General features: G+C 37.7%; 1 protein-coding gene across 10 annotated transcripts in view; it reads right to left on the reverse strand.

Moving 5' to 3' along the window:
* ROBO1 (roundabout guidance receptor 1) overlaps nt 1-25,739 on the reverse strand; it is a 1,159,067-nt gene that overhangs the window by 100,860 nt on the left and 1,032,468 nt on the right. For 9 of the 10 annotated variants that reach the window (XM_032878064.1, XM_032878059.1, XM_032878058.1 and 6 more), the window contains 3 exons: nt 13,386-13,506; nt 12,898-13,036; nt 9,951-10,078 (listed from right to left, as the gene is read on the reverse strand). In XM_032878064.1, coding sequence (XP_032733955.1) covers nt 9,951-10,078; nt 12,898-13,036; nt 13,386-13,506 — 388 coding nt within the window. Of the gene's footprint in view, nt 1-9,950; nt 10,079-12,897; nt 13,037-13,385; nt 13,507-18,296; nt 18,302-25,739 lie in introns of those variants that run through there. The other variant, XM_032878067.1, reaches the window with a different exon arrangement.

A 25,739-nucleotide genomic window follows, 5' to 3' on the forward strand; every position in this document is an offset into this window, starting at 1 on the left:
AGGGGCAGAGGGAAAGGGAGGGAGAGAGAATCCCAAGAAGACTCCCGGGTGAGCACAGAACCCGATCTCACAACCCATGAGATCATGACCTGAACCGAAATCATGAATCAGACACTCAACTGACTGAGCCACCTACACATCCTCTAGAATTAATCATTTTTAACCATCATTATAGAAGCCTTGATCTCATTGTTTATTGAAAAGTGTTTATTATGTGACTATGTAAAATATTTTAGGAGATGTACACATGATTCAGACCTTAACCCTTTTATAGAGCTAATGATAGGCAGTCAAGAGCACTGAAGCTACACGAATTTTTGATTCTGACACATAGGAATATACATCACTAAAGTGAAGTCATCCTCCTTCTTCATATCACCTCCATTCCTTCTACTTTTATTGGACATTTTTAAAAAGGTTTTATTTATCTATTTGAAAGAGAGAAAGAGAATGAGAGCAAGCATGAGAGGGGGAAGATCAGAGGGAGAAGCAGACCCCCTGCTGAGCAGGGAGCCCGATGTGGGACTCGATCCCAGGACTCCAGGATCATGACCTGAGCTGAAGGCAGACGTTCAACCAACTGAGCCACCGAGGCACCCATTGTTGAGCATTTCTTTGATGCTTACACAGTGTAACCAGCATTTCCTATTGATTAGCTCACTTAATACCCACAGCAAGCCTGTGAGGGAGACATTTCACTCCCATTTTACTAATTAGAAAACTTGAGAAATGAAGATTTAATAACTTGAACATTCAGCATTTAAATCCAAGTGAGTCTGTCAGAAAAGAATGTGCTATTAATTCTACTCTGTAGAATGTTTCCTAACAGTAGCAGGAAAAAAAAAAAAAAGAGATCACCCTAAAAGACCTTCCAAAGAAATATTAAGGACTAATTTTCAAAGATAGATTTCAATATTAAGGAGCTATAGAAAATTATCTTTGAACAAAAAAGAAAAACTGACTGAACTACATTACTTAGCTACCAAAAAATTCACATCTTTATGGATAAAACAAATATTATTGAGAATCTGATGAATTTTTAATTCTTTTGGAAGGAGCTGATGAGAAAAACAATCATAAGGACAATTGCTCTCTCATAAAAACTTCAAAATCCTTAAATCACTTTTTTTTTTAAGATGTTATTTATTTATTTGACACAGAGAGAGACACAGCAAGAGAGGGAACACAAGCAAGGGAGGCGGGAGAGAAAGCAGGCTTCCTGTGGAGCACGGATCCCGATGTGGGGCTCGATCCCAGGACTCTGTGATCATGACCTGAGCCAAAGGCAGACGCTTAACAACTGAGCCACTCAGGCACCTAACCTTAAACCACTTTTATGAGAATATAAATATTGTGTTACTTACCTTATTCTATTTCCTATCAGCTCACCAATGTTTACATTGCATGTGCATTTATTTTTCAACAGATGAGAACACTGACTCTCAGACAAAGTTGAGTGACTTGCCCAGGACCCCACAGCTGGTATGTGTCAGGGCAGACCTTGATTCATCCACCCAGAAAATGTTACCTGAGTGCCAAGGATGCCCCAAAGACTGAGAAGGCAAAGCCAGCAAAGTCTTACTCTTAGGACTCAGAGTCAAGTGGGGGAGATATCAAGTAAATGGCACCCAAGGGGGACATGAGTGGGGGAATCCCTAACCTGCGCTTGGATGAAGACAGTGTGCCAAGCCCCTTTAGGATGCTCACCTGAGCTGAGTCTCAGAAGGAATCATAAGCGGGTAGGAGACAGGGCAGGTAGGGGACCAGGCATTTCAGACCAAGGGACCAACGTAAAGAAAAACCCAGAGGCAAGCGACATGGTGGTATGAGCCGGAAATATATATATATATATAAACAATACAATGGTACAGCACTAAAGGGAGTCACGAGAGGGGACTGAGTGGCCAGGAGGTGGACTATTAAGTATTCTGGATCCTTCCCCAGAAAGATGGGGTAAAATGTTCAGATTTGTGTTTTAGGGAGATGAACCTGTTGTACGGAGAACAGGTTCTATCAGACAAGACGGAGGCAAGGAAACTGGATAGAGACTGACAGACGACCAAAGCCTGAATGAAAGCTGTGAGGCAAGTGTTAGAGAGGTGGGGGGAGGGTGAAGAAATATTTAAAAGGCAAAAATAAGGAGGATTTTGTGACAGCTGACATGGGAGAAGTGCACGCGTAAAGCATGACCCCCATCGCCCAGGCTATCTACTGGTGTGTGTCCGCCGGGTGCCCTGCTTTCCACTGATGTGGAAAGTGTCCGCCTCCTCATCTGCTCCCCTGTTAGCTGCATCACTATTATTTCCTGTGAATTAATATTCACACTCCGGGTTTGTAGAAACCTAAAAGCTTCGACAAGCCTCTGACAGCTGCGTCTTGTCTCACTGAAAGTTACAACTGCTCTTCAACTCCTAGTTCATGGGGACAGTAGGTAGGGGCCAATGATAAACCCTAGCGCCCGAGATATTTCAGCAAAGCTGCTTGTCGGAAGCATGTGGTTCGCTAGCAGCAAGGAGAGATTTTCTAGGAAACATCCCATTAGCAGCAATTAAGTCAGCCAAGACAGTGCAGGTCTTTTTTTTTTTTTTTTTTTTTCTGCCTTTGTGTCTCCTTGGTCTCACGTCAGTCTCGGACCTGAAGGCTCAGCCTTCCAGAAGCTGTCAGTGGTTAATCAATCCTGATGAGGAAGCACTCTGTTCCTTTACTGCATAGTAGGCACAAATACTTATGGGAAGCACCAAAGTAACAATTCTTCAGAAGAGAAGAGAACCCACACCCTTTTGATGATTCCTTTGAACAATTCTTATTGTATGCCAACCATAAATTTAAAGAGATAGCAACATCATTCATAAGACCATATTTTAGAATAAATTTAAAGAGATAATAAATTTATTATATATTATATAATTTATATGTAATATATATTTATTTATTATATAAATATATACTTTAATATATTTATATAATATATAAGCATATATTATGTATAATATATAAATTTATATATATTATATATATAATAAATTTAAAGAGATAGCAACATCACTCATGAGACCATATTTTATAAAAAATGAAATAAAACAGGTGATGAAATTGAGAGAGTGCAGTAATTTCACATCAAAGGAAGAAAAATGGACAAGCACTTATCAGGAAAGGGCTGGGGTTTCACAGACATCCCACTTGTCTGGTACCAGAGCATCACCTGGTTTAGAGATGTTTGGTATCTGCCTTTTCTTTTAACAGAGCTGTTGCTGAAAGGGCAGAAAAGCAACTGTTTCTTGAACTTCAAAGAATAACCGGTCTCTGTGAGTGGCCTGGAGAGGAGTGCAGTGAGGTGTGAACTAAGATCTAAATGCCCAGTTTCCTGTGTTGGACTGGCCCAGCACTCAGGGCTGAGGGAAACGAGAGGACTAAATGTCTTTTTAGTTCCTATTGTAAGAGAGACAAACAAAAGTGGGATTAGGTTTTCTTAATGGTTCAGCTCCGCAAAGATAAAATGTGACGACTCGGGGAATGGCTGGGGTATGGAAGTTGTGTTTTCAGTCTGGTTTCCTGTGACAGACACAGTGACGGGAACATGATCATTCTGGTGACAGAGTCACAAATTCACTTTGGAAATAAAATTGTGATAGTAATAATAGCCACTCTCTCTGCACAGTTGCAAAGGGAGTAGAAAGATTAATAATGCCCTCAAGTTGGCCTTGTTTAAGCAAGGAGGATCACTGAAGCAAAGAATCATACAATCTCTTAGAGGCAGTGCATAGAGTTGGGAATGGGAGAAATTCAGAGTTTAAACTAAATTCTCTATGGCCTCCTGCTCCATCTTTCCTCCTGGCTAGCGCTCCTCAGAAATGGCATGATCTAAAAAGCTACCAACAAGACCGTCATTGTAAATGCATAATAACTCATTTCAAAGGGTTTCTTATTAATACAATAGTAAATAAAATTGTTTTTCTTCCTTTACTTTTCATGTAGTGCTTTGGAGCTGCCTCCACCAAGCTTTTCCTAAAGGCGACCTTCAACCAAACCAAAACAAAAAACCCTTCACTTTTTAAATTAACCATGAGTTGGTTGATAAATAAAAACCAGTAAAAAACTGAAGTTAGCCATCATGTGATTCCAAGAAGAACTGCAAGGTCCACCTGGCAAACATGGAATAAAGGCCTCATAGGTTGAGATTATGATAGTAAAATAATATGAAACAAACCTGTGACCATTCTCAGAACACCAAGCAGAGGCATAAATTCTAGCAGTTTTAATGGTACACTGTTGAAAAACCTGGCAGGGAGCCTCTCTGCATCTATTTTTTCTGGTTAGATTTTCTATTTTATAGGTATGTCACAACCTATAAAATGGTTATAAATACCACACAGTATATATCTTGTGCCTTAAAGGATGGGGTCATCATACAATATAAAACACCAGTTCAGAAGAGAATTCATACCTACTCAACACAGAGCCAGCAATCCTAACACTTGCCAAATTGAAACCCTGAAGTGTGATTATAACAACGTAATCAATCAAAACTGAGACGAGATGACTTTAAAAAGAGGCCTGAGTTTGTGTGTGCGTTTGAGGTTCACAAAGAGAAATCTTGAGGAGATGTGTAGATGTTACACACATGGAGAGAAAACAAGGGCTGTTACCCATTAAATATAAACACAGTAACACTGAGGGTTTAAATTTATAGGTAACAAAGCTTATATTGTTTCAGAGAAGGGCAACTAGACGGCCCAGTGGGTTAAGCATCCAACTCCTCGTTTCAGCTCAGGTCATGATCTCAGCGTCACAAGATCGAGCCCTACCTCAGGCTCCACACCCAGTGCAGAGTCTGCTTTTCTCTCCCTCCCCCTCTACCCCTTGCATATACCCTATGCTCTCTCTTTCTCTCTCTTTCTCTCAAATAAATAACAAATACAATCTTTTAAAAAAATTATTCCAGAGAATAACAGGATGCTAAGTTACATTAACTAAATTTTCAGGTTAATTGGGAGTTCAAGCAGAAAGACTTTTCTGGGGGTTCCTGGGTAGCTCAGTGGGTTAGGCTTCTGCCTTCGGCTCAGCATCTCAGGGTCCCGGGATCGAGTCCCATATCGGGCTCTCTGCTCAGCGGGAGCCTACGTCCCCTTCTCTCTCTGCCTGCCTCTCTGCCTACTTGTGATCTCTCTCTCTCTGTCAAATAAATAAAATAAAATCTTTAAAAAAAAAGAAAGAAAGAAAGACTTTTCTGCTGTAATTATTCCAAACAACATTATTTCACCATTTTTTATTGGTCATGTAATAGACATTACTTATTTTTCAATAGGTCAAAGCACTGCAGAGCCTTTGAGTCTCACTCAGTTTCAATGATACCCCAAAGCTGACACACAAGTTAAAAGGACTCTGGTTATTAACTCTTTTTGAAGAATGACCTAAGTATTCACGGAGCCCAGGATACAACCTATTTTTAAATTGACAACTTCTTAATATCCCCAAACTTTATTGCAATTTGCCTCTTTTCAGAGCAAAATAAAATCTGCTGTGTTATAAATAATATTTTGATTTGACCCAATGCTTTTGTGATAGATTGCTCAAGAAGTAATCCATCCAATGTCACATGAGATCTATATGTGGTATAGGTTTTAGAGGTACAGTTACTTGCTAATGACAGCGTGTGGCCTCATATTTTACTCATGGCTTGGACTGATTGATTGAAGCTTATGAGTGGTCGTAAAGGAGAATAAACAGTATATCTGCTCATGGATCATCTTACCATTCTTAGAAAGAATCACCTGGAAATACCCTATTTTAAGGAAAGGTAACCTGAGGTGCTGAGAATCAAAATGATTGCAAAACAGCCACTCTTCAAGGCAATATCTAATTACTTTGCAAAATATAAGTCTAGCACTAGAGCTTTGACAACACACACACACACACACCCCTCTCTAAAACACTTACTGGAAAAGCAAGTAGTTTCTTTTACAATGAAAATGTAAAACTTTATATTTGAGAAGAGTTTTGAATCATTCTTGGATCATAAATTATCATGACTATATTAGCAGCTCACATGTCTCATTTACAATAGCAAAGAAAGAACAACACTGTCTAAAATTATCTATACCGTACCATGTTTCTTACTAAAGAGCCAATAATTATTAAAATTAAGCAAAACAGCTGTCAATAACACTAATATGAATATAATGCTCCTTAATGATGAAACATTTACTCTGTTACAGACAGTATGTTAAATGTCTTCTATATATAAAATTTAATTTAATCCTTATAAAAACTCCGAGGTTGGTATTACTACACCCATTTTACGCATGGGGCAACTGAGGTTTAAGAAGTTTAAACCACCTCCGGGCACCTGCGTGGCTCAGTGGGTTAAAGCCTCTGCCTTCGGCTCAGGTCATGATCCCAGGGTCCTGGGATTGAGCCCTGCATCTGCTCAGTGGGGAGCCTGCTTCCTCCTCTCAATCTCTCTCTCTGTCTGCCTCTCCTCCTACTTGTGATTTCTCTCTCTTGGTCAAATAAATAAATAAAATCTTTGGAAAAAAAAAAGTTTAAACCACCTCTTTAAGTTCACAGTTAATCAATAGTAGAAACAACATCCAACTAAATTTTGACTCCAATGTCTACGCTCTTAGCTCTACCATTCTTTGTAATACATTTCTTCCAGCTCCGATAATACCCACACTCTCAAGAAAAATTTTAAAGTCCTTTATTCTTTCTATAGTTCAAGTAAGTCCTCATCCCAGGGATTCATGAACTTGCTTGTTTAAAATAAAAAATAAAGGGGCACTTGGCTGAATCAGCCAGTAAAGAATGTAACTACTGATCTCGGGGTTGTGCGTTCAAGCCCCACATTGGGTTTGGGGCTTCTTTCTTTCCTTATTTTTTAAAATATTTAGTTATTTATTTATTTGAGAGGGAGAGAGAGAGAGAGAACAAGTGGGGAGAAGCAAAGAGAGAGAGAATCTTAAGCAGACTCCACACTGAGGGCAGACACTGCATGGGGCTTGCTCTTTAAAAACAAAAACAAAAATAAAACATAAGAACAAATGTCTGTGTTCAGACCCAGATTCTTAAATCAGGTTCTCCAGGGGCATCCTAGATAATTCGTCTATTTAGTAAGTTTCAGATAAGTATAGATATGTAAGTTCAGATACATTCAGATAACAAACTTCAGATAAGTTTAGGACACTGCCTAGGTCTAGGTTTGGCTCTAGTCCCTTTCAAACACAGACCAATGGGCAGCTATCACAAGATGGAAACCTCTCCAACTTTGATTCCACAGAACCTACTGTTGGCATTCAGAATCAAAGCCATCAGAAGCTGCTTGAATTTCCCTTAGGATGTCCCTGTATTTTTACCGCTCAAGCAGAAGGTTGGAATCCATATTCCTATTTTAAATCCTAACAAATATTAAAAAAATGTGCCTACTATATGTCTAGTATGATGCTGAGCACTGTGAAGACTATACAAGTATAAAAAATAAGAAACTCCTTAGAAGGAATATTGAAAGAAAAATGTACAGGTAGAGTTACCAAGAAAGCAGAACTGGGATTTCAATAAAAAAAAAAAAAGAAAGGAAAAAAAGAAGTGATTCTCAAATCAAATTTATTTTTTAAATATTAAAACTAATCATGTCTGTACTGGGGATGAAAATCCAATGGGCACTCTCATTGAAGAATTTTTTTTTTTTTTTTTTCCCAGTAACTTCTATCTGGAGCATAGAGTTTTGTTGCCCAACATTAACTCTCAAAATTAAGTATTTCTTGTATGAGGGGTGATGGAAAATAAAATTATTTTTGAGTTCGTACTGATTAAAAAGTTTCTTTTAAAAAAAAAGTTTATTGTAATGGTTTCCTGCTATCAAATGGATTCATTTCAAATTAGTTTCCCTTGTAGTAAATAGTATTTTTCTGTATTCAATTTCAAATGAAGAAAAGAAGTATGACTTGTCAAGTATCTTTTGTAAAGTTTCCTTTTTTTTTTCTCCTTAGTTATCTTCTGCAGTTGGGAATCACATTACTTTCTTTGGCATTTTATGCATACTATCCTAGAATGTTGAAGATATTTTAACAGTGATATTAATATGCAAATTTAATTTTAGTATTTGAATAAAAGAATACCTTCTCACCAATATACAAGTCTTTCATATGTTTATAGAAAACCCAATGTAACTGAAATAAAAATTCTCAATTCTTAGGTAGTTCGCAGATTTGATTATTTGTACCCAATTTCCATTGAAATCCAGGCTTAGGGATTAATAATTCCATATGGAAAATTTAAGGCTGAATTAGCTTTGGACTTAGTTTAAAATTGCAGGAAGGAAAAAAATTATAAATAAATAAAATTATAGGAAGAAATTCTATTTTTATTTCGATGTCCACTGTAGATACAGAGGAATGGCTATTATTAATAAAAGCATCAGACTCCCAAGGTAAAGGACTTTAAAACATAAAGTGGAACATACATCTTGGACTAATGTGATAGACAGTCAGCCTCCCTGTCACAACTGCCTAAAGACAGACACACCTTTTCATGTCTTGTCTTCATCGAGGGCTCCTTTTACTCCCTCTGGAGGGCTTTTGAACTGGGATTTGACATCTCTTAAATCTGTGCTTTCTCTAAACGTAAAGGGCTTTCCTTTTCTTACAGTTTTAGTCTTACATGGAGTTCAGGTCTAACTTAGATTAAAGAGAAGTAGTCTAGGCCTTAGAAAGTCAATGTTTGTTCTTGATCTTTTCTTTTCTTTTGTTTTAATGAGATTGAGCTAAAAACCCCAAAGTGGGACATAATGGCTTTACAGACAGAAAGAAAATATTCTTTATTCTTCTTCTTCTTCTTTTTTTTTGTTTTTTACTGTAAAAAGCCCACAAGGCTCTTTAATAGAAAGCCCACAGCAGAAGCACTCCTCAAAAGCCACCTTTTTCTTCCTAATAGCCTTAGAGGAGACAGTGTTCAGAAAAGATGACAGCACCAAGTGTTGCTAATGTCAGACCCAGAAACAAGCTAAGTGGTTTAGGGCCCAAATCCCTGTTTACTCTATATACTTGTCAAAATAGGGGAGTTTTTTCACGAGCAAAGGTTTTTTAAAGTTCATTGTCCCTCAAATTCCACAATAAAGAATTTGTCCCTAAACTGAAAAAAAAAAAAAAAAGAAATGAGAGCGCTCTCAGACGAAACATAGTGAGAAATAATCTGTATGACATCATGAAGAAAGGAGAAAAGGGATTATGAAAATGAAAAACATCGGATTATGGATACAAAGAACCATTTCATATGGTGAAAGAACCATTTCGGCATGTCAGTTGAAGACGTGAGTCTGTCATTCAAAAACTTGTAGCCATGGAATGGGGCGTCCATTTGGGCTCATATAACATCAAATAATCTGTACCAGAACTAGCAAAGTGCAGATGCAGTTAACTCATTCAACAAATATTTACTGAACATCTGTTATTTCCCAGGACTGTAGGAATAATAATAATAATAATAAAAAAAAAAGATGGCAGACATCCCCACTCTGTGGATGGCTCGTACATTTCAGAGGGAAATAGAATTTTCTTATTTTGGTATTCTGAATTGTAGAGACCCTTGAAAGTGCACAGTCTGAAGGACTGGTAGATTTGTTGCCATTTAAAGACAAAGCTCTCATGGTAATAGCTGCCATTTAATTAAAAGATTAGAAGGGCTCTATGTCTGAAGGCCCAGAGATTAGAGCACACTTTCCTCCTCTACTTCACCAAAACAGAACTCCCCGTAATTTTAGCATCTTAATTCAATTTCCTGTAACAAACACTTACAGAGCTCCCATAGGCAAAATGATAATTTCTCTAAATTATATTTCAATGCAATATTGATAGCACTATTTGAAGCCTACATTTAATATAAACTACTTGAATAAATCGTACTTTCTTCTAATATCCACATCATCCTTCCTCTGATAAAATGACCAGAAACCCTACCTTGGACAGTCAGAGTAGCTGATACTTCAGCTTTTCCAACCATATTTTCTGCCACACAAGTGTATGACCCCATGTCACCAGCCATCACTTTCCGAATCTTCAGGGTATGATCATCTCTGATTTCGTATCTAGTGATATAACAAACAAATGAGCAGTTAAGTGACTTTCTACTTAAAAAAAAAAAAAATCCTGTCATTGGCAATATGACACATCTAAGGCAGCAAATCAATAACGTGCAACATTCTCTTCAGAAAATTTAAAACAAATGGTGAAATGTGGCGTCCCTCTATGTAAGCACGCAGAAAGAAAGAGCCCACTTTCCCAATTATGTTGGCTAAACAATTAAACTGTTTTCCAAAAGGATATTTTTGGGTAAAGTTGGCACTTCCTCATTTATTTCCTCAAGCTACTGTCCTCATACTAAAATCAAAAGATGGTAACCATTAAATAAATTCCTATTATATGCTGGACTTTGTTTTATAGGTCTACTCTTTCAAAATTCTTACAACAACTACCTGAAGTATTGGGGTACCTGGGTGGAACAGTCGGTTGAGTGTCTAACTCTTGGTTTGGGCTTAGGTTGTGATCTCACAGGGTCATGAGACTGAGCCATCCATCAGGCTCTGCGCTCAGTGCAGAGTCTGCTTGAGTTTCTCTCTCCCTTTCCCTCTGCTCCTCCCACTTGTGCACTCTCTCCCTCTCAAATAAATAAATAAACCTTAAAACATTATAGGAATTATTGTGCTCATCTCCATTTTGCAGATGAGAAACTAGACACATAAGAAAGGAAAGTCAGCTGGCTTTGGTTCTTAGCTAGGTTAGTGGCAGAATTGATACCTGAACCCAGGCTCTCATTCTAGAGTTTACTTGCCTTGCCTCATCTTCTGTCCCCTTCAATGTTGGGTTTCTTTCGAAGTTTCACTTTAATCCTCTTCTTACTCTACATAATATCCCTGAGTTTTATTAGCTACTATCAGTTATCTGCTGACCAGCTGCAAACACTCCTAACCCTTATTTCACTGAAGCTCCAAATTCATAATCCCAAATGATTGATAGATAACATATCACACAAGTATCTAATATATCTTAGGTTCAATACAACTTTCTTTTCTTTCTCCACTGTATGAACCAACTTCTCCTAATATAATCTCCTGGTATCTTCCTTCCCCAGCTCTCTGTATGTAACAAATCGTCCAATTCATTGGCTTAGTTTCAGAAATTTGTGTCCACCACGGACCTCTATCCCTATTTCCTGCTCCAGTTCAGGCAAACCACATCTCTTTTCTGGATAAAAACAACCATGGTGACTCTGCCGTTAGCTTCACCCCACATTAATGTAATATCCATGGCACTAAAAGATTATTTTCTCTAAAAAGTAATCCTGTTGTGGGTATCTGGCTGGCTCGGTGTGTAGAGTATGTGACTCAATCTCAAGATTGTTAAGTCTGAGGCCCACGTTGGCTGTAAAGATTACTTAAAAATAAAATCTTTTTTTTTTTTAAAGATTTTATTTATTTATTTGACAGAGAGATATCACAAGTAGGCAGAGAAGCAGGCAGAGAGAGGAGGAAGCAGGCTCCCTACTGAGTAGACAGCCCGATGCAGGGCTCGATCCCAGGACTCTGGGATCATGACCTGAGCCAAAGGCAGATGCCTTAACCCACTGAGCCACCCAGGCGCCCCAAAATAAAATCTTTTTTTAAAGATTATTTATTTTTTAGACAGAGACAGCATGAGTGCAGGAGTGCACGGGGGTTAAGGTAGAAGGAGAGGGAGAGTCTCAAGCAGACTCCACACAGAGTGTGGAGCCTGACAGGGTGTTCGATCTCATGACCCTGAGATCACAACCTGAGCTGAAACCAAGAGTCAGATGTTCAACCGACTCTGCCACCCAGGTGCCCCTAAAAATAAAATCTTTTAAAAAAAAAGTAATGCCGTTCATTCAAATTCCTTTTGACTCATCGGTATACACGCAATATGATTCAAAATTCCTCACTCTGTTGTACAAAGCCCCTGATCATTTGGCCCCAGTATCTCCAATCTGACAGAACTTCTTGCTACATGCCCTTTGAGCTACCCATGCTAAACTTCCCACCACTCAAAGCATGTGACATTCTTTCTCAGATTTGTGTCTATGTTATAATGTCTCTTTTCCTGGAATACTCTTCTCTTCTTTCTTGCTTTGCAAATTTATACTTATTTTTCAGGGCATTGTTTACGTGTCACTTTCCTGTGAGAACTCTCTCCTGATTTCCTACTCCCCTAGGTCTCCATCTATGTGACAAAGGGTTTGCCATGTTATTCTGTATCTATCCACACAAATCTTTTGGGAGCTCCTTGAGAGCAGAAATGATGTTTAAGACACTGTAACCCCCAAACCTAGCAAGGGCTCAACACATGTTTGCTGAATGAATGGAAAGACAACGACGACACTTGAAAGCTTCATTTCACTGTCTCGTTCCCTGAGGCTGCAAGTGTAGTTCTGCTCTTAACCAATTTAAAGTCTTGACAGATAGCAAGAAACTCTGACTTCTCCTGCCCTTCCCTGGTGATTTGGTAGCTAAGGAAATAGAAGCCTGCTTTTTAATTGGGTCATACCTATATCTTTACTGTTAGACCTCCCTTCCCTTTCCTACCCACTACCATAAAAAAAAAATGGCTATTAATTGTGCTCTAGTTGGACAGAAGAGAAACCTGTTGAAGGGCTATCACATTCTACAAGTGTTCCCTGGGCAAGCCAAGGTCATGAATCCACAATTCTTATGTGAAACTCTCAGGGAAAGCATGATAACCTCCTCCTGATTCTAATTATCACTAATATTGCATCTGGCCCCTGATCAAAAAGTCTAGAATAGACTAGTCTAACGACACGTATACAAGTGGGGGTCCAATGAGAACAGTAGAAATTCCGAGCAGATGAATCATATCATCATATTCTGGTCTGTACCTGGATTTGGGCAGTTCTCCATCGTCTTTTCTCCATCGTACCGTAGGCACAGGGTCACCTCGGGCCTCACATTTAAATTCTGCACTGTCATCTACTGTTACGGCCAAATTACTAGGTCTCTTCACAAACGATGGTCTCTCTAAAATGAGAAAAAGCTATCTCAAGAACAAATAAAAATGAACAGACTAAAAACCATTTGAGATGTTCATAAAGACATTTATGATTTCAAATATTATTTAGAAAATTATTTCACCTGGTTCCCTTCCTCTAGAAACTCCTCCCTAGGTTTTGAGTTTTCTCCTAGTTTTTTTCCCATGTCCTGGCTACTTTAGCTTGGGCTACTTGACTAATTCCTCGTCTCCTCTCCCAGACTGTAAATTTACCCATTTACCTTCTAAAAAGTGACTTCTTTCTCCCTGCTCTAAAGAAACTGAAAAATGAGAGGAGATCTACTTTACAGTGAGTGGATTGGATAAAATTTCACTTACCCAGAACAGTTAGCTCTGCTACTTCACTCTCACGTTCCCCAACCATGTTGGTACCAACACAAACGTATTTGCCAGCATCACTTTTGCGGGTGTAAGTAATCATGAGCTTTCCACCTCGTATCTTAAAAAAAAGTTTTACAGGAATACTATTAAAATTGCTTTAGCCATGTTGACACAACAGAAGTCTTCCTAAGTGAAGTCTACTTTCCAAACAAAGAACAAAACATAATTATATCAAAAAGCTGATATGCAGTATTTGCTATATTTATAGGTAGTAACTTTAGACAGAATTTTTACCATATATACCATATAAAAGGGGCCAAACTCTTTTACTTACTTACATTTTCCTGTACAGTTATTACATTCGGAACAACTAGAAATTTCTATTTCTATACTGGCCAAGTTCTTTCCTATTATTTAGTTAAATGAAAACCAAACAAGTGCATGAATAATTTGGTTAGCAAGCAGGGAAAAAAAAAAAGGAAATTCTTAATACCATATGAGTATACTTAACATGTAAATTCGGATTAGCTTTAAATGATTTCAAGGAAGCATATTCTGGTACTAGAAGATGTGGGAAAAAATGTCCCTAATTACTTAATTTATCATGTTTGCTTTAAAAGAATATATCGTTAAAGATCCCAAACCATGCAGAAACTGACATGGTCTTAAAAAAAAAAAGGCATTGCTGCTGCCCAAGTAGTTTCCTGGGGACTTAGGAGGCAGGGACTGAACAGTTCCCAATAAATTATTTTGAAAGTCATTTGGACACACTCTTGAACATTGAATTATTTGAAGAAGAATTAATTACAAATGTAAGCAGACTTCCAGTACAATAAATAGGCTGAGGTTAACCATGAATTAAGATTAGTTTGCGGAAATTGAACTATCTTTACTTAATTTAATAGGCTTTTGGTGGAGAGTTGGGTTCAGTTCCCCAGGAACATTGACAATGCTCTGAACCTTGGAATGTTTTTGTCAGGGAAAACTTCTAGAATGTTTCATGTAGGTTTTGACCTTAACCTCATAGTTATTCTGTATAGTGTACTGATGAGAGAGAGAGAGAGGGAGGGAGAGAGAGAAAGTGCAAGGGAAAGGGAAGGAGGGAAGAGGGAGAAAAAGCAAAGCAAAGGCAGGCAGGAAAGAACTATCCAAATGGAATTTTTTTTTCATCATAAACTTGGAGTTTATTGAAAGCCCTACTTTATAAAGTAACTGTTTTGGAGAGCTGTAACTGCTTAGTTTCAGTCCAGACACCCAAACTAGACACCACGTCCAAGTCTTTATGTGTTAAGACAAACTAAATAAGAACTGTGCAGTTTTTATTTCTGTAACTTTTAGAACTTAATAATTTTCAGTCATTTTATTAAAACAATAATCATGATTCTCTAGGTACCATTACAAAAACCACACAGGGACTTTTCTCCATATTGCTCATGACTCTATTTCTCATACCTAGAATAATGCCTCCACACAGTAGTCACTTAAGTGATTTTTGTTGAATACAAACTGTTTTTATACATAAAATCTAGCCTGTCATCCAAGGAACCATTTCTATAAAGGTTTATAGGGAGTTATAAGATATGTTTTATATGTATATATGTTTTTCATATATACTTATCTAAATTTCACAGAGAATAACACAAAGAAACAAATGTCATACAAAAACAAACAAATCTTCCTAAAGTTAACGAATGCCAATACTTGGTAGTCTTCTTTTTTTTTTCTCTCTCTCTCTCACACACACATAATATAGATAGACATAGGTACAGATTCACCTCTACCTCTACTCACACACACTTTTCTAATGTAGAATAATGTGATCTACGCTCTTCTATAGGCATTTTCAACTCAGTAGTATGTTGAGAATATTTTTACATTTTAAATGTTGAAGACATTGTAGACAGATTCTCCCCAGCGACTCCCAGTGACTCCTCAGCGACTAAACAGTACTCCATTATACATAGTTCTCATTGTATAGATTCATCATACTTTACCAGACTATTCCCCTACTGATAGATGTTGAAGATAGTTCATTTTTCCCTCTTCTAAATCAGCATCTTTTCTCACGTGTGCAGTTATCCCGTTAGAAAGTCTCAAATGGAAGTCTTAATTCAAATGTCCACCCAACCTTCAGGCTCCTGGTTCATGGAGCTAACTATTTGATGTTTCATAAAGTGGCTTTTGTGTGACATTTAAATTTGGGTCTTTATTATAACCCTGCTGTGACGCTGTTAGGGCAAGGGTTCTACTAACTTCATTTTTCACTTAAGGAGCCACCAGCTCAGCTAAGCATAATCTCCTTGCCCAAAAAGCTCCTCTCTGCCCATCATCACAGTATGTTTTAATTTTGTGTTCAGTGTCAGCATTCCTCCCTGACTGTGACCTCTGAGGCAGGGAAGCATATGTCAATCATCGTTTAGCCCTAGGACCTGTGTCATAGTATCTAGGAAATAGTAAAGAAATGTGTGAAAGGAAAGTGACTCACCCAATGTCACTTAGCAAGTGGGAACAGATTTTAGCCAAGATAGAGGTCTTTGGCTACACGAGAAGTGCAAATGACAAGAAACATACAGCCCACAGCACTGTTATAATTGTGGCTTAATGAACTTGAGTTTAATAAGCTTGACTTCTTGAGGTTCAGAAAATTCAAGAATCCTATCAAGATCCAGACCATTAAGACCTGGTGTCGCCTTTTGTCATGTACTTATTTTGAAACACCTCCCATAAAAATTTCTAAAATCTTGAGGAAATAAAATCATTCCTGAAAAAATGAAGGTGACAAGTTCTATTCCTGATACGAAAGTTAAACGATCTGAGATGTGGTCCCAGACGATGTTCCACTATTAGATCTTTAATTTTGGACAAGGCACGGAGCCTCCTCCTCTGCCTTACAATCTAACCTTAAATGTTCCTGCACATGTAGGTGGTCACTTCATTTCGGAAGGGATTGTACATTCATGAGTAAAAGCTATAGCAAAATAAGAGGGAGTCAACAAATCCCGTAAGTATTCTTTGTGCTTTAAAAGTCAGAGAGTCATATCCATAATAAAATACAAGGCTTTGTGAATAATTTTAAGATACATTCAAATGTGGAGAAAAATGAAAGTCAGAGAATGATAAAGCATAAATAATTTTCAACCGTACGGACATCTTTACAGCTTCAGGATAACATAGTACTAATTTACTTTCACAAATCTTAAATACTTGGGAATGTAGAGTTTTAAATCAACTCGCCGACGCACACGTGGGGCACCAATTAGCTTTATATATATTGCAGCCCAACACTGTTATATTTTGAAAGTATCCTTATATTGGGTTGAAGGGAAATTCTGTTAACCTGAGTTATGAGGGGGCTGCGGGGGACTCTCAGAGAGGACGGGATTCCAATGTTGCGCTGAATGGGAGGAAGCAATAACGAAGGTGAACGACAAATTCAAAGAAAGCCATCAAGTACTGAAGCATGTGTGGTTCACGCCTATTCCTAGAACTCTAGCTATGCCCTTGACCTTGAACAGACAGATGTGAGCTGCGCAGGTCCACTCACAGGCGGATTTTTTCAATAAACACCGTACAGTATTGTAAACGCATTTTCTCTTCTTTATGGTTTTCTTAATCACGTTTTCTTTTCTCTAGCTTACTTTATCCTAAGAATACAGTAGAGAATACATATAATATACACAATGTTATGTTCCTGTTATGGGTAAGGCACCCAGTCAATAGCAGGCTATCGGTTAAGTCTGGGGGGAATCGAAAGTTATGCATAGATTTTTGACGGTGCAGGGGGTGGGTACCCCTAACCTCTATGATGCTTAAGAGTCAACTGTATTCACACTTGGCTCAATCTTGAAAAGACTTCTGAACCCATCTTGCCAGGAGACTTACACTTCGGTGACACGTAGCTATGTTTTGCTACTAAACATAGAGAGAGAAGCCTTCCTTCTCTCTAAGATTTTAATCTACAGAATGCTTTGCTAAACCATATTTACTGTTCAAATTAAAAATAACCCACCAGGCATTTTACAAAATATTTTCTTGTCCTTTGTAAGTAAACACCAGTTGTATGGCCCACGAGGACATTTATTTCTACAAGAAAAGTTTTTAAATGATCCCTTATCTCAAGAAGCCTTCTCCATTAGAAGCATAATGTAACTAAAAGCATATATTTGTCACACCTGTTCATTTATATATAATTTCTGTATCAATGAAAAAAAACTAAAATAATGAATTGAGGCCTAAAAATAAAAATATTAACCTTATAAGGCATTTTCTGGAAAATGCATTTTTTCTTGAATAACAGCAAGAGATATTAATCATCAATGGCTGCTTGAAGTCAACTAAATTGCACATTTTTCCTCCCTGCTCAAGGTGTTCTTTACCAGCATTATCTGGTCGGAACCAAACTCAAAACGAAAATACCGACACAAACTTAAAAAAGAGAGAGAGAAAGAAGATTTCTAAATCCCAGATAATCTTTCAAATTGTACATTCACATTGGAAAGCCAAGCGAGCATCGGCCCTGGAATCACCACGTCTTCGTATATACATGGGGGGTCAGGCAAGGTGTTCATGCCTTGGTACCTCTGTTTCTCATCTCTAAAATGGGGATTCTCTTAACACACGTCTCCAAGGATATAGGGAGTTACATGAACTAAATCATGTAGAGTACTTAGAAAAATGCATGCTCATCATAATTATATACTATGCTTATGGATTTAATGATTAAAGGGACATGTGCCTAATCAAAACCGATCTCCCTTTGCAACACCACATCCAGAAGCTTTTTATTAAAATGAACTAGTTACACATCTTCCATTGCTTTTGTCAGAAAAAGGTTTATTTGCATGAACGTAGTAAAGCCTGAGAAACAAGTAATTCTCAGGCCAAATACGTTCTTATTGCCTCCAAAACAGTGATTCTTTACGAGGGCAATCACCTATCCTCTCCCAGGAAATATATGGCAATGTCTTAAGATATTTGTGGTTGTCACCACTGGGGGAGAGCAGGTGTGTTACTAACTGCTAGGGGGCAGAGGCCAGGGAGGCTTTGAAACAGCCTACAATGCACAGTGGAGTCCTCCACCTAAAAAGGGATTATCACACCCAAAATGTCAGTAGTGCAGAGGTTGAGAAATTTTGCCTAAAGGCCTGGCTCGGGCCTAAGGATAAATGCTGGATTAAAAGAATAGGAAAGAGGAGTTAAAATTAGACAAAATAATAAGTATTTATTCTATTTCAGAAATCAGTGCTGCAACTTCTGAGATTAGTATAAATACCACCCCCCACTCCCGACATACACCTTCTACCCTGTTAGTAAGACAATTTCATTCTAAAATACTGCATTCCATTCTGTACTCACAGGCAATAACAGTTAAGGGTTTCCAAGCAGACATGACAACTTAAATGGAAAACTAAACAAGTCTCACCAAACCTGGAGGAAACTGATCTCCTTAGAGATGTCAGAGACTGAAATTGACAAAGGGGAAGGAAGAAACAACAAAGTGTAGCAGATAGAGAAATACCGAAAGGAAGAAAAAAGAAAGAAAGAAAGAAAGAAAGAAAGAAAGGAAGGAAGGAAGGAAGGAAGGAAGGATGGATGGAAATAGTAGTCTTCTTTATGTATAAATGCAAGTTGATTGTGGCATTATGTCAATGACTGAATGGAAACCGAGTTAAGCAAAAGCCATCATTTTATTCTCTATGGTCACAATCATGGACTACATGGGAGCCTGTTTCTTTCAATAAACAAAAGAACAGGGAAAACACAGCACTATAACCCCTACCAAAGAGAACACACCAGCTCTCAAGCAGGACCTGTCATTAATCGTCACCATTTTATGTAGAGTCATATAATAATATTGACTGTAGAGGGTGACTTTATACATTCTAAATCTTCGTGCCCCTTTGTAAACCAAAAATTGACATTTCCTCTCTACACAGAAAGGAAAAATATGTCTAACACATACAAAACACTATAAATGTGAAAATAGCCACATTTAAAACAAGCTAAGAAATATGTCTTGGCAGGTCTCCTCCTGCAACTGGATCTGACAGCCAAATTGTAAACCTATCAGAAAGGAGTTTGTATAATGAACAGACACAGTGTTAAACAGGGCACTGACGCAACACTTCTTCAATTAACATAATCCGGGTGGTGGAGAAGCTGAACGAGTTAAGCTTTCAGACAACATGCTGGCATCCAGCCTGTGTCAAAAATCTGAGGCAGGGGTCCTCCTTCCTCATTACCATATACCTTACTAGACCACGGTGCTAACCACATTAGAAACCCACATTTCCATAAGCTCTAGACAGTGCTTAAAGGGGGGCCTCAGCTATCTACATACGTGATAAAAACAAAACAAACAAAGGTCTCCCAGTGGACTTGCTCTTTTTGGGGAAGGAGACAGAAGAGGAAAAAAAAAGAAGAAGAAGAAGAAAGTGGCAAAGAATTGTAAAGTTTTAAATATCGGCCTCTGAATTTTTTTTTTAAAAGTGTTTCAGAGACATTAAGGTATTGAACATATCGATGTGTTTGATACACAGGATTCTTATAAACTAGCACTTTTCCCTTTAAAAAAGAATACATGGTCATTTTCCTCAGGGGTAAAATGTCTTCTCTCCTGGTGTTTAAAGATTTCTCTGAAGCTGTTGAAAATCCCTTTCTAGAATGTTTTCCTCTTTACTAGACTGTTTACTAAATACAAAGATAATATAGAAAAATCAGGTGTAAGGTATGGCTTCCTAACCAAAAACAGAATCATTTTATATTTCTGGCAAACATGAAAAAATCAGAATTAGAATCTCAATTACAATTCTTATTTCCGGAATACAAGAAGAAAAACTGATTATCTTCGTACACATAGAAGCATGTTTTCTTTAAAAAAGTAAATTATGTAAGCTTTTTGTCTGGTTATTCCATGAAGTATATAGCCTACCCTGCAATCAGTACTTAGAATCAGAAATAAAGATGAACTTAAAATGAACTCCTTGGTATGTCTTCATTTTCTACCCTAAAGGAAGTCAGATGATTTGCAATATCTGTTACACAGGAATTTTTTTTTTCCCCCCAGGCATCACCCTCACAACATTAGCCATACACCTCTAGGTTAACATACTAACCCAACTGGGGCTAATTAACTAGTTTGGCTACACAAAATCTTTTCTGCTTTTAATTACATTAACTTAATGTGACTTGAATTCAGCAGACCAAAATTGAAACCACTAATTATATTAAGGGCTTCAAAGATGATTTCAAATTGCTAACCACCAAACTGTCATACAATTTATCTCATTTCCTTTAATAGATTTTGCATTTAAAATCTGTGTTCTTTACTGGAAATACTATTTTTAAGCTATATTATAACAACGGATTAAGAGAGTAACGATTTAGAAAGCTAAAAGAGAAATATGTTCAAGTAATACCGATCAGACATACATAAGTGTTATTATACCAGTGAGAAATGGGGCTACCAAATTTTTACAATTTTCAAAAAGATTTAAAGGCTCAGAAATATTCATTTACAGTGGTGAAGCCTTGATAAGCAGGGTTAACATGAAGAGTGATATTTTTAAAGCACCTGGGCTTAGAAATTATTTTTTTCTGAAAAACTTGATTCTTTACCACTGTTCTCATACTATTTTTGCAAAGTAAATAAGAGGAGAGATTTTGAATTACAGTCTAGTCTATCATATATCATCCTTAGACAATTTACTACTAACTCTCTCTGCGCAGAATATCTATTCCCAGCAATGTTGTCAGTTCTGCCTGGATCTCTGATCTACAGCACGGATACCAAGCTGTGGTGAACTGGAGGAGAAGTACGTTGCATGGGTTTAAGACTTCTTAATGACAATGAGATGCAGGTACCCCAGATGGCCAGCCATGGCCCCCAGACATTCTCCTTAGTGAAAGAAACTACAGGGCGGTTTTGGACGGTCCCTACGGACTCCTTTCAACAGACATGTAAAGAAGCGTCACGACAATGGCTTTTAGTTTTTTTCAAATTTAACATTAATTCAACAACAACAACAACAAAAACAAACCAAAAAGATGTCTTGCTTGAACAGGGAGTGGAGAAGGGGGAATTAAAATAATAGCCACTACTTTCCCATCTGGCTGCCAAAGTAGTATCACTTTTTTGTTGCTTTACTGCAAACAATTCAGATTAACGCATCTGTGTTTTCTACAAGATACACTACAATAGCATCTTTCAAACACAACCATGCAACATACTGCATTCGAAATTAAGCAAAACGACTGGTGGTAGTGGAATTAAAAGTACAAATGATAGACAAAGGACTAATACATGTCTCATGGCAATCTTAAAAAAAAAAAATTACAACCATGTAAAAGATAATTTACGTACCCAGATCTTAAACAGTATCAAAGAAATTACTGTGTTTCTTATGTGGCAATATTTCTTATATCTTTAAGTAGTTCGAAAAGAATCGCTAATAAAAAAGTCATGTTTAGAATTAAATCATTTCATTTTTTTACTAATTCTGCTTTAATATCAAATATAGGTATTTATATTTCTGAATATACATATTAATGATTGGGCTCTTGTTTCACTCTTTGGAATCTAAATTTTAATGTAGTTAGTAATCAGAATTAATTTTAAATTTTTGACAAATTTCTACTATCAAAAATCATTGACCTAAAACTATTTGTATCTATTACTCTAGTCACCATAAACACTTTTCTTAGTATATAAACACATTTCAGGACAATTTTTATTTATTCTGCTTATTTGGACTACTCTTGTCACACAAAAATAATGCTTTTTTAAATAGGTATTCATGACAACACGATTTCATGTTTAAGTCTCAATCATATGTTTTATGTTAAATAAACAGGACTGGCCAAATCCCAGTTCTTCCTGGCTAACACAGTTTATTTCCTCTTCCTCCTTTTCATAAAGGTGACTTTCGCTCAATTCATTTTCTGAAAAATGTTCACCTTTCCTTATTCTTTTATCATTTCGGTTCATAGAGACCTTAGTCAGAGAGAGAGAGAGGGAGTGAGGGAGGGAGAAGGAAGAAAAAAAAGGCATTATTTGAAATATTTCCCACTCAAGACTCTTGATTAGATATGACCTGGTTTCATGCTGTTTATCCAAAGGCTGTCAGGCAAATTTACCTTGTACTCATCCCCAGCTCCATACGGACTCATGACACAACGAGAGCGACTATACCCCAGAGATAGGCGAAACTGAGAAAAATAGATTACAGAGTAGTATTCACCATATATTTTGTTTTACTATAGATTACTTAGAAAATTAATTCAGATTTTAATTGCACCACCAAACTCTTTTACCTGGATGTCACTCATCCACTGACTCAGCACCATTCCGCAAAGCCCATTTCCGGTTCTACCGTCTACTTAAAGTGTAAATAATGTCCATGGGATTTGCACAAAACATCTCATGGAACATAAAGATGCCTGGGTAAGTACATAGTCATTATAAAAATTTACGAAAATGACCAATCGAAAGCAATCAAATGACCATTTAAAAGGGGCAACATTACAAGGAGAAAACTGTAACTTGTAGGTCTTTCAACTGTTCAGTAGAACACAGAGGAAAAAGAGGCAACGAGGATCTCTCCACGGGCGTCCGATATTTGCTTGGGCTGTATGCACAGAAGAGAACATGATCTAATTTCATTTGTTTGCCAGTACACCTTACAATACCGTTTAAAAACCAACACGGCTTCAGCCAGGAGTTTAAACACACTGGGTCATCAGAGGGAAGCAACAAGAGACTCATGCAGAAAAAGCAATTATCCCAGTGGGAGCACGTGGCTCTCCATAGCTTGGGGAGCTGCCAGCTGAGAACACGGGCCCAGGAGATGTTGCTGCCCAGGACTACGGCAGCTGCATTTCTCTGTTATTTCCATCTCCCTGACTAAACTTTTCTTTTCTCCCGCATAGCAATTTATAAATTGGTAGTTGGTTGTCGGCTGCCGCAGAGGCACACACCTCTGATAATCTGATCACAGACTACGTTGGGAAGCGCTCCACTGCTAATTGCAGGCAAGGGGGGCCTCCCTACAGAGAGACACAGTTGAGTTCCAGGGACAGGAGGATTTTCCTTGCAAAGATATAAATTATTACCTTTCTGTGTATTGAGTTTATCTCACCAGAGGGCTTTCCCGTGAATCCTCATTTTAACAAGGAATCATGAAAAGAAACATAGTCACTTTAAAACCCACCCCTTTCCCTGAAGTGTGGCTCAAAGTCAATATGGAAACTTTGGCTGGGCATTTTCTCTTAGACACCCGTTTTCTTGAGCCAGTCACAGTTAGGTGGCCTAAAGCAATCACCCGAAAAAGGCCCCCTTTAATTGACTGTATTTCAAACCAGGGTCAGACAACCGCTTGGCGCTAGTGAAATGGAGAGAGGATAAACAGGGAAGGCTTTTAGCTGATTCCCCAGGTGTCTGGTTCCGCCAGCATTAAGATCAGAACCCCAAAGTAAATCCTATAAAAAGGAGGTAATAGGAAGAGTGGTTTGGGAAGAGAATAGCCTTCGCTAGCTATCTCCTAAAAGTGAGAAAGGTGATTGATTTTTACCTCTATGAAAATTATAGGCGTTACGTGGTAGGATTCTGCATGCGTATAAAAAATTAATTTAGCTCATAGCTATTAAAGTTAATGTATCAGTTCCTTCGCAGGTCTCATGAAACAATGTCCTGCTGTTTTAAAGGTAAAAACAAAGTCTTATGGGCAATTTTCACTTTTGTATAAAACCAGGTTTGCTTTTTATCACCTCGTCCAACCATCTGGCTATAACTCTGAATTTACATACAGTCACTGTTAGGACAGCCTGAAATAAAAAATCTATGGAGGAATTATGACTATACTCTAGAAATCAAGACGACAAATGCTCATAGTATTTGAGGGAAGAAAAGCTCATTTTCAAACACTTGGCTCTTTCAAGTTACAAGTTTCAAGTTACAAGCTGAAAATACCTTTCAAACAGTAAATCCCTTTTTTCTCTCCATCAGTTCTTACACTTAGGTCTTCTTCTCTATAGTTTTGGTCCAGTGTGAGAATTTCCCTCACCCCCCAAATGCCTTGCTAAAATAATGCCTTTTCCAGAGACTGTGTATAATTTGTTACTCTTGAAATTTAAATGCACTTATATTCTGAAGATGATACATAACCATGGCAGAAAAAGTCAAATCAAGGTTGAGTACGCAGGGGATTCTTGGATTCAAAAATTCACAATGACTTTATGGAAATTAACTCTGGAGAATTACTTTATGGGAAAAATGTGAAAAAAGTAAAAATCACGCAAGCCATGAATCATGGAACACAACATCAAAAACTAATGATGTACTGTATGGTGACTAACATAACATAAAAAAAAAGATTTAAAAAAAGTAAAAAGCAATAAAATCCTTTAATCCTATTTACCGGGATTCCCTACAAATATGAACATCCGTAAAGTAGCTACACATTGAAGTAAATACCCACTCCCATTCTGTGGAATTTTAATCTCAGAGTCAAAGGAGAGCAAGAGGAGACTTGCAAGTGACAAGCTTAATTGATTAATCAGAAGTCAGGGCTCATCAGACTAGGGTCAGAGACTCAATATCCATATGGCCAGTTGCTTTGCTCTCTTTTATTGACCACAAGACTATGACAGAACCCAGCTCCGTTATTTGGCAAATGTGTGCCTCCTCCCATAAGGGACATATGATAAGATAAAAATAATAACCCCCTTCTCCCCCAACACCGCTTCTGTTAAAACAAATGAAAATATATCTAAGTACCACCTAAGAAAGCAAGTTGGGTCATTTGTGCATGTGAGGAAGACATTAAATTCATGAGAGAAAAAGGCTGGAGCTAGTGCTTAAAGGAACTCTTCTTGATGGTTTATATCAAGCTTCAGGTTTACCCACACACATTTCACACTATTTCCTGAGAACTAATGATTAAGACATAGACACTCTGATATGAGGAAGTTGAGAGGCAACGTGGGGGGCTTGGGGGGTAGAAAAGGAATAAATGAAACGAGATGAGATCTGGAGGGAGACAAACCATAAGCGACTCTTAATCTCACAAAACAGAGGGTGGCTGGGGGGAGGGGGGTAAGGAGAGGGTCGTTGGGTGATGGACATTGGGGAGGGTATGTGCTATGGTGAGTGCTGTGAAGTGTGTAAACCTGGCAATTCACACACCTGTACCCCTGGGGCTAATAATACATTATATATTAATAAAAATTTAAAAAAATTATAAAAAAATAAAGTTAGGAGAAAAAAAAGATATGGACAAATAAATATAAAAAAAGGTATCCTGACTCCTTATATTTCTTTTCTTTTCTTTCTTTTTTTCTTTAATATTTTATTTA

The sequence above is a fragment of the Lontra canadensis genome, unplaced genomic scaffold, assembly GCF_010015895.1.
Source record: "Lontra canadensis isolate GAN:19392208 unplaced genomic scaffold, GSC_riverotter_1.0 scaffold62, whole genome shotgun sequence".
Taxonomy (NCBI): domain Eukaryota; kingdom Metazoa; phylum Chordata; class Mammalia; order Carnivora; family Mustelidae; genus Lontra; species Lontra canadensis.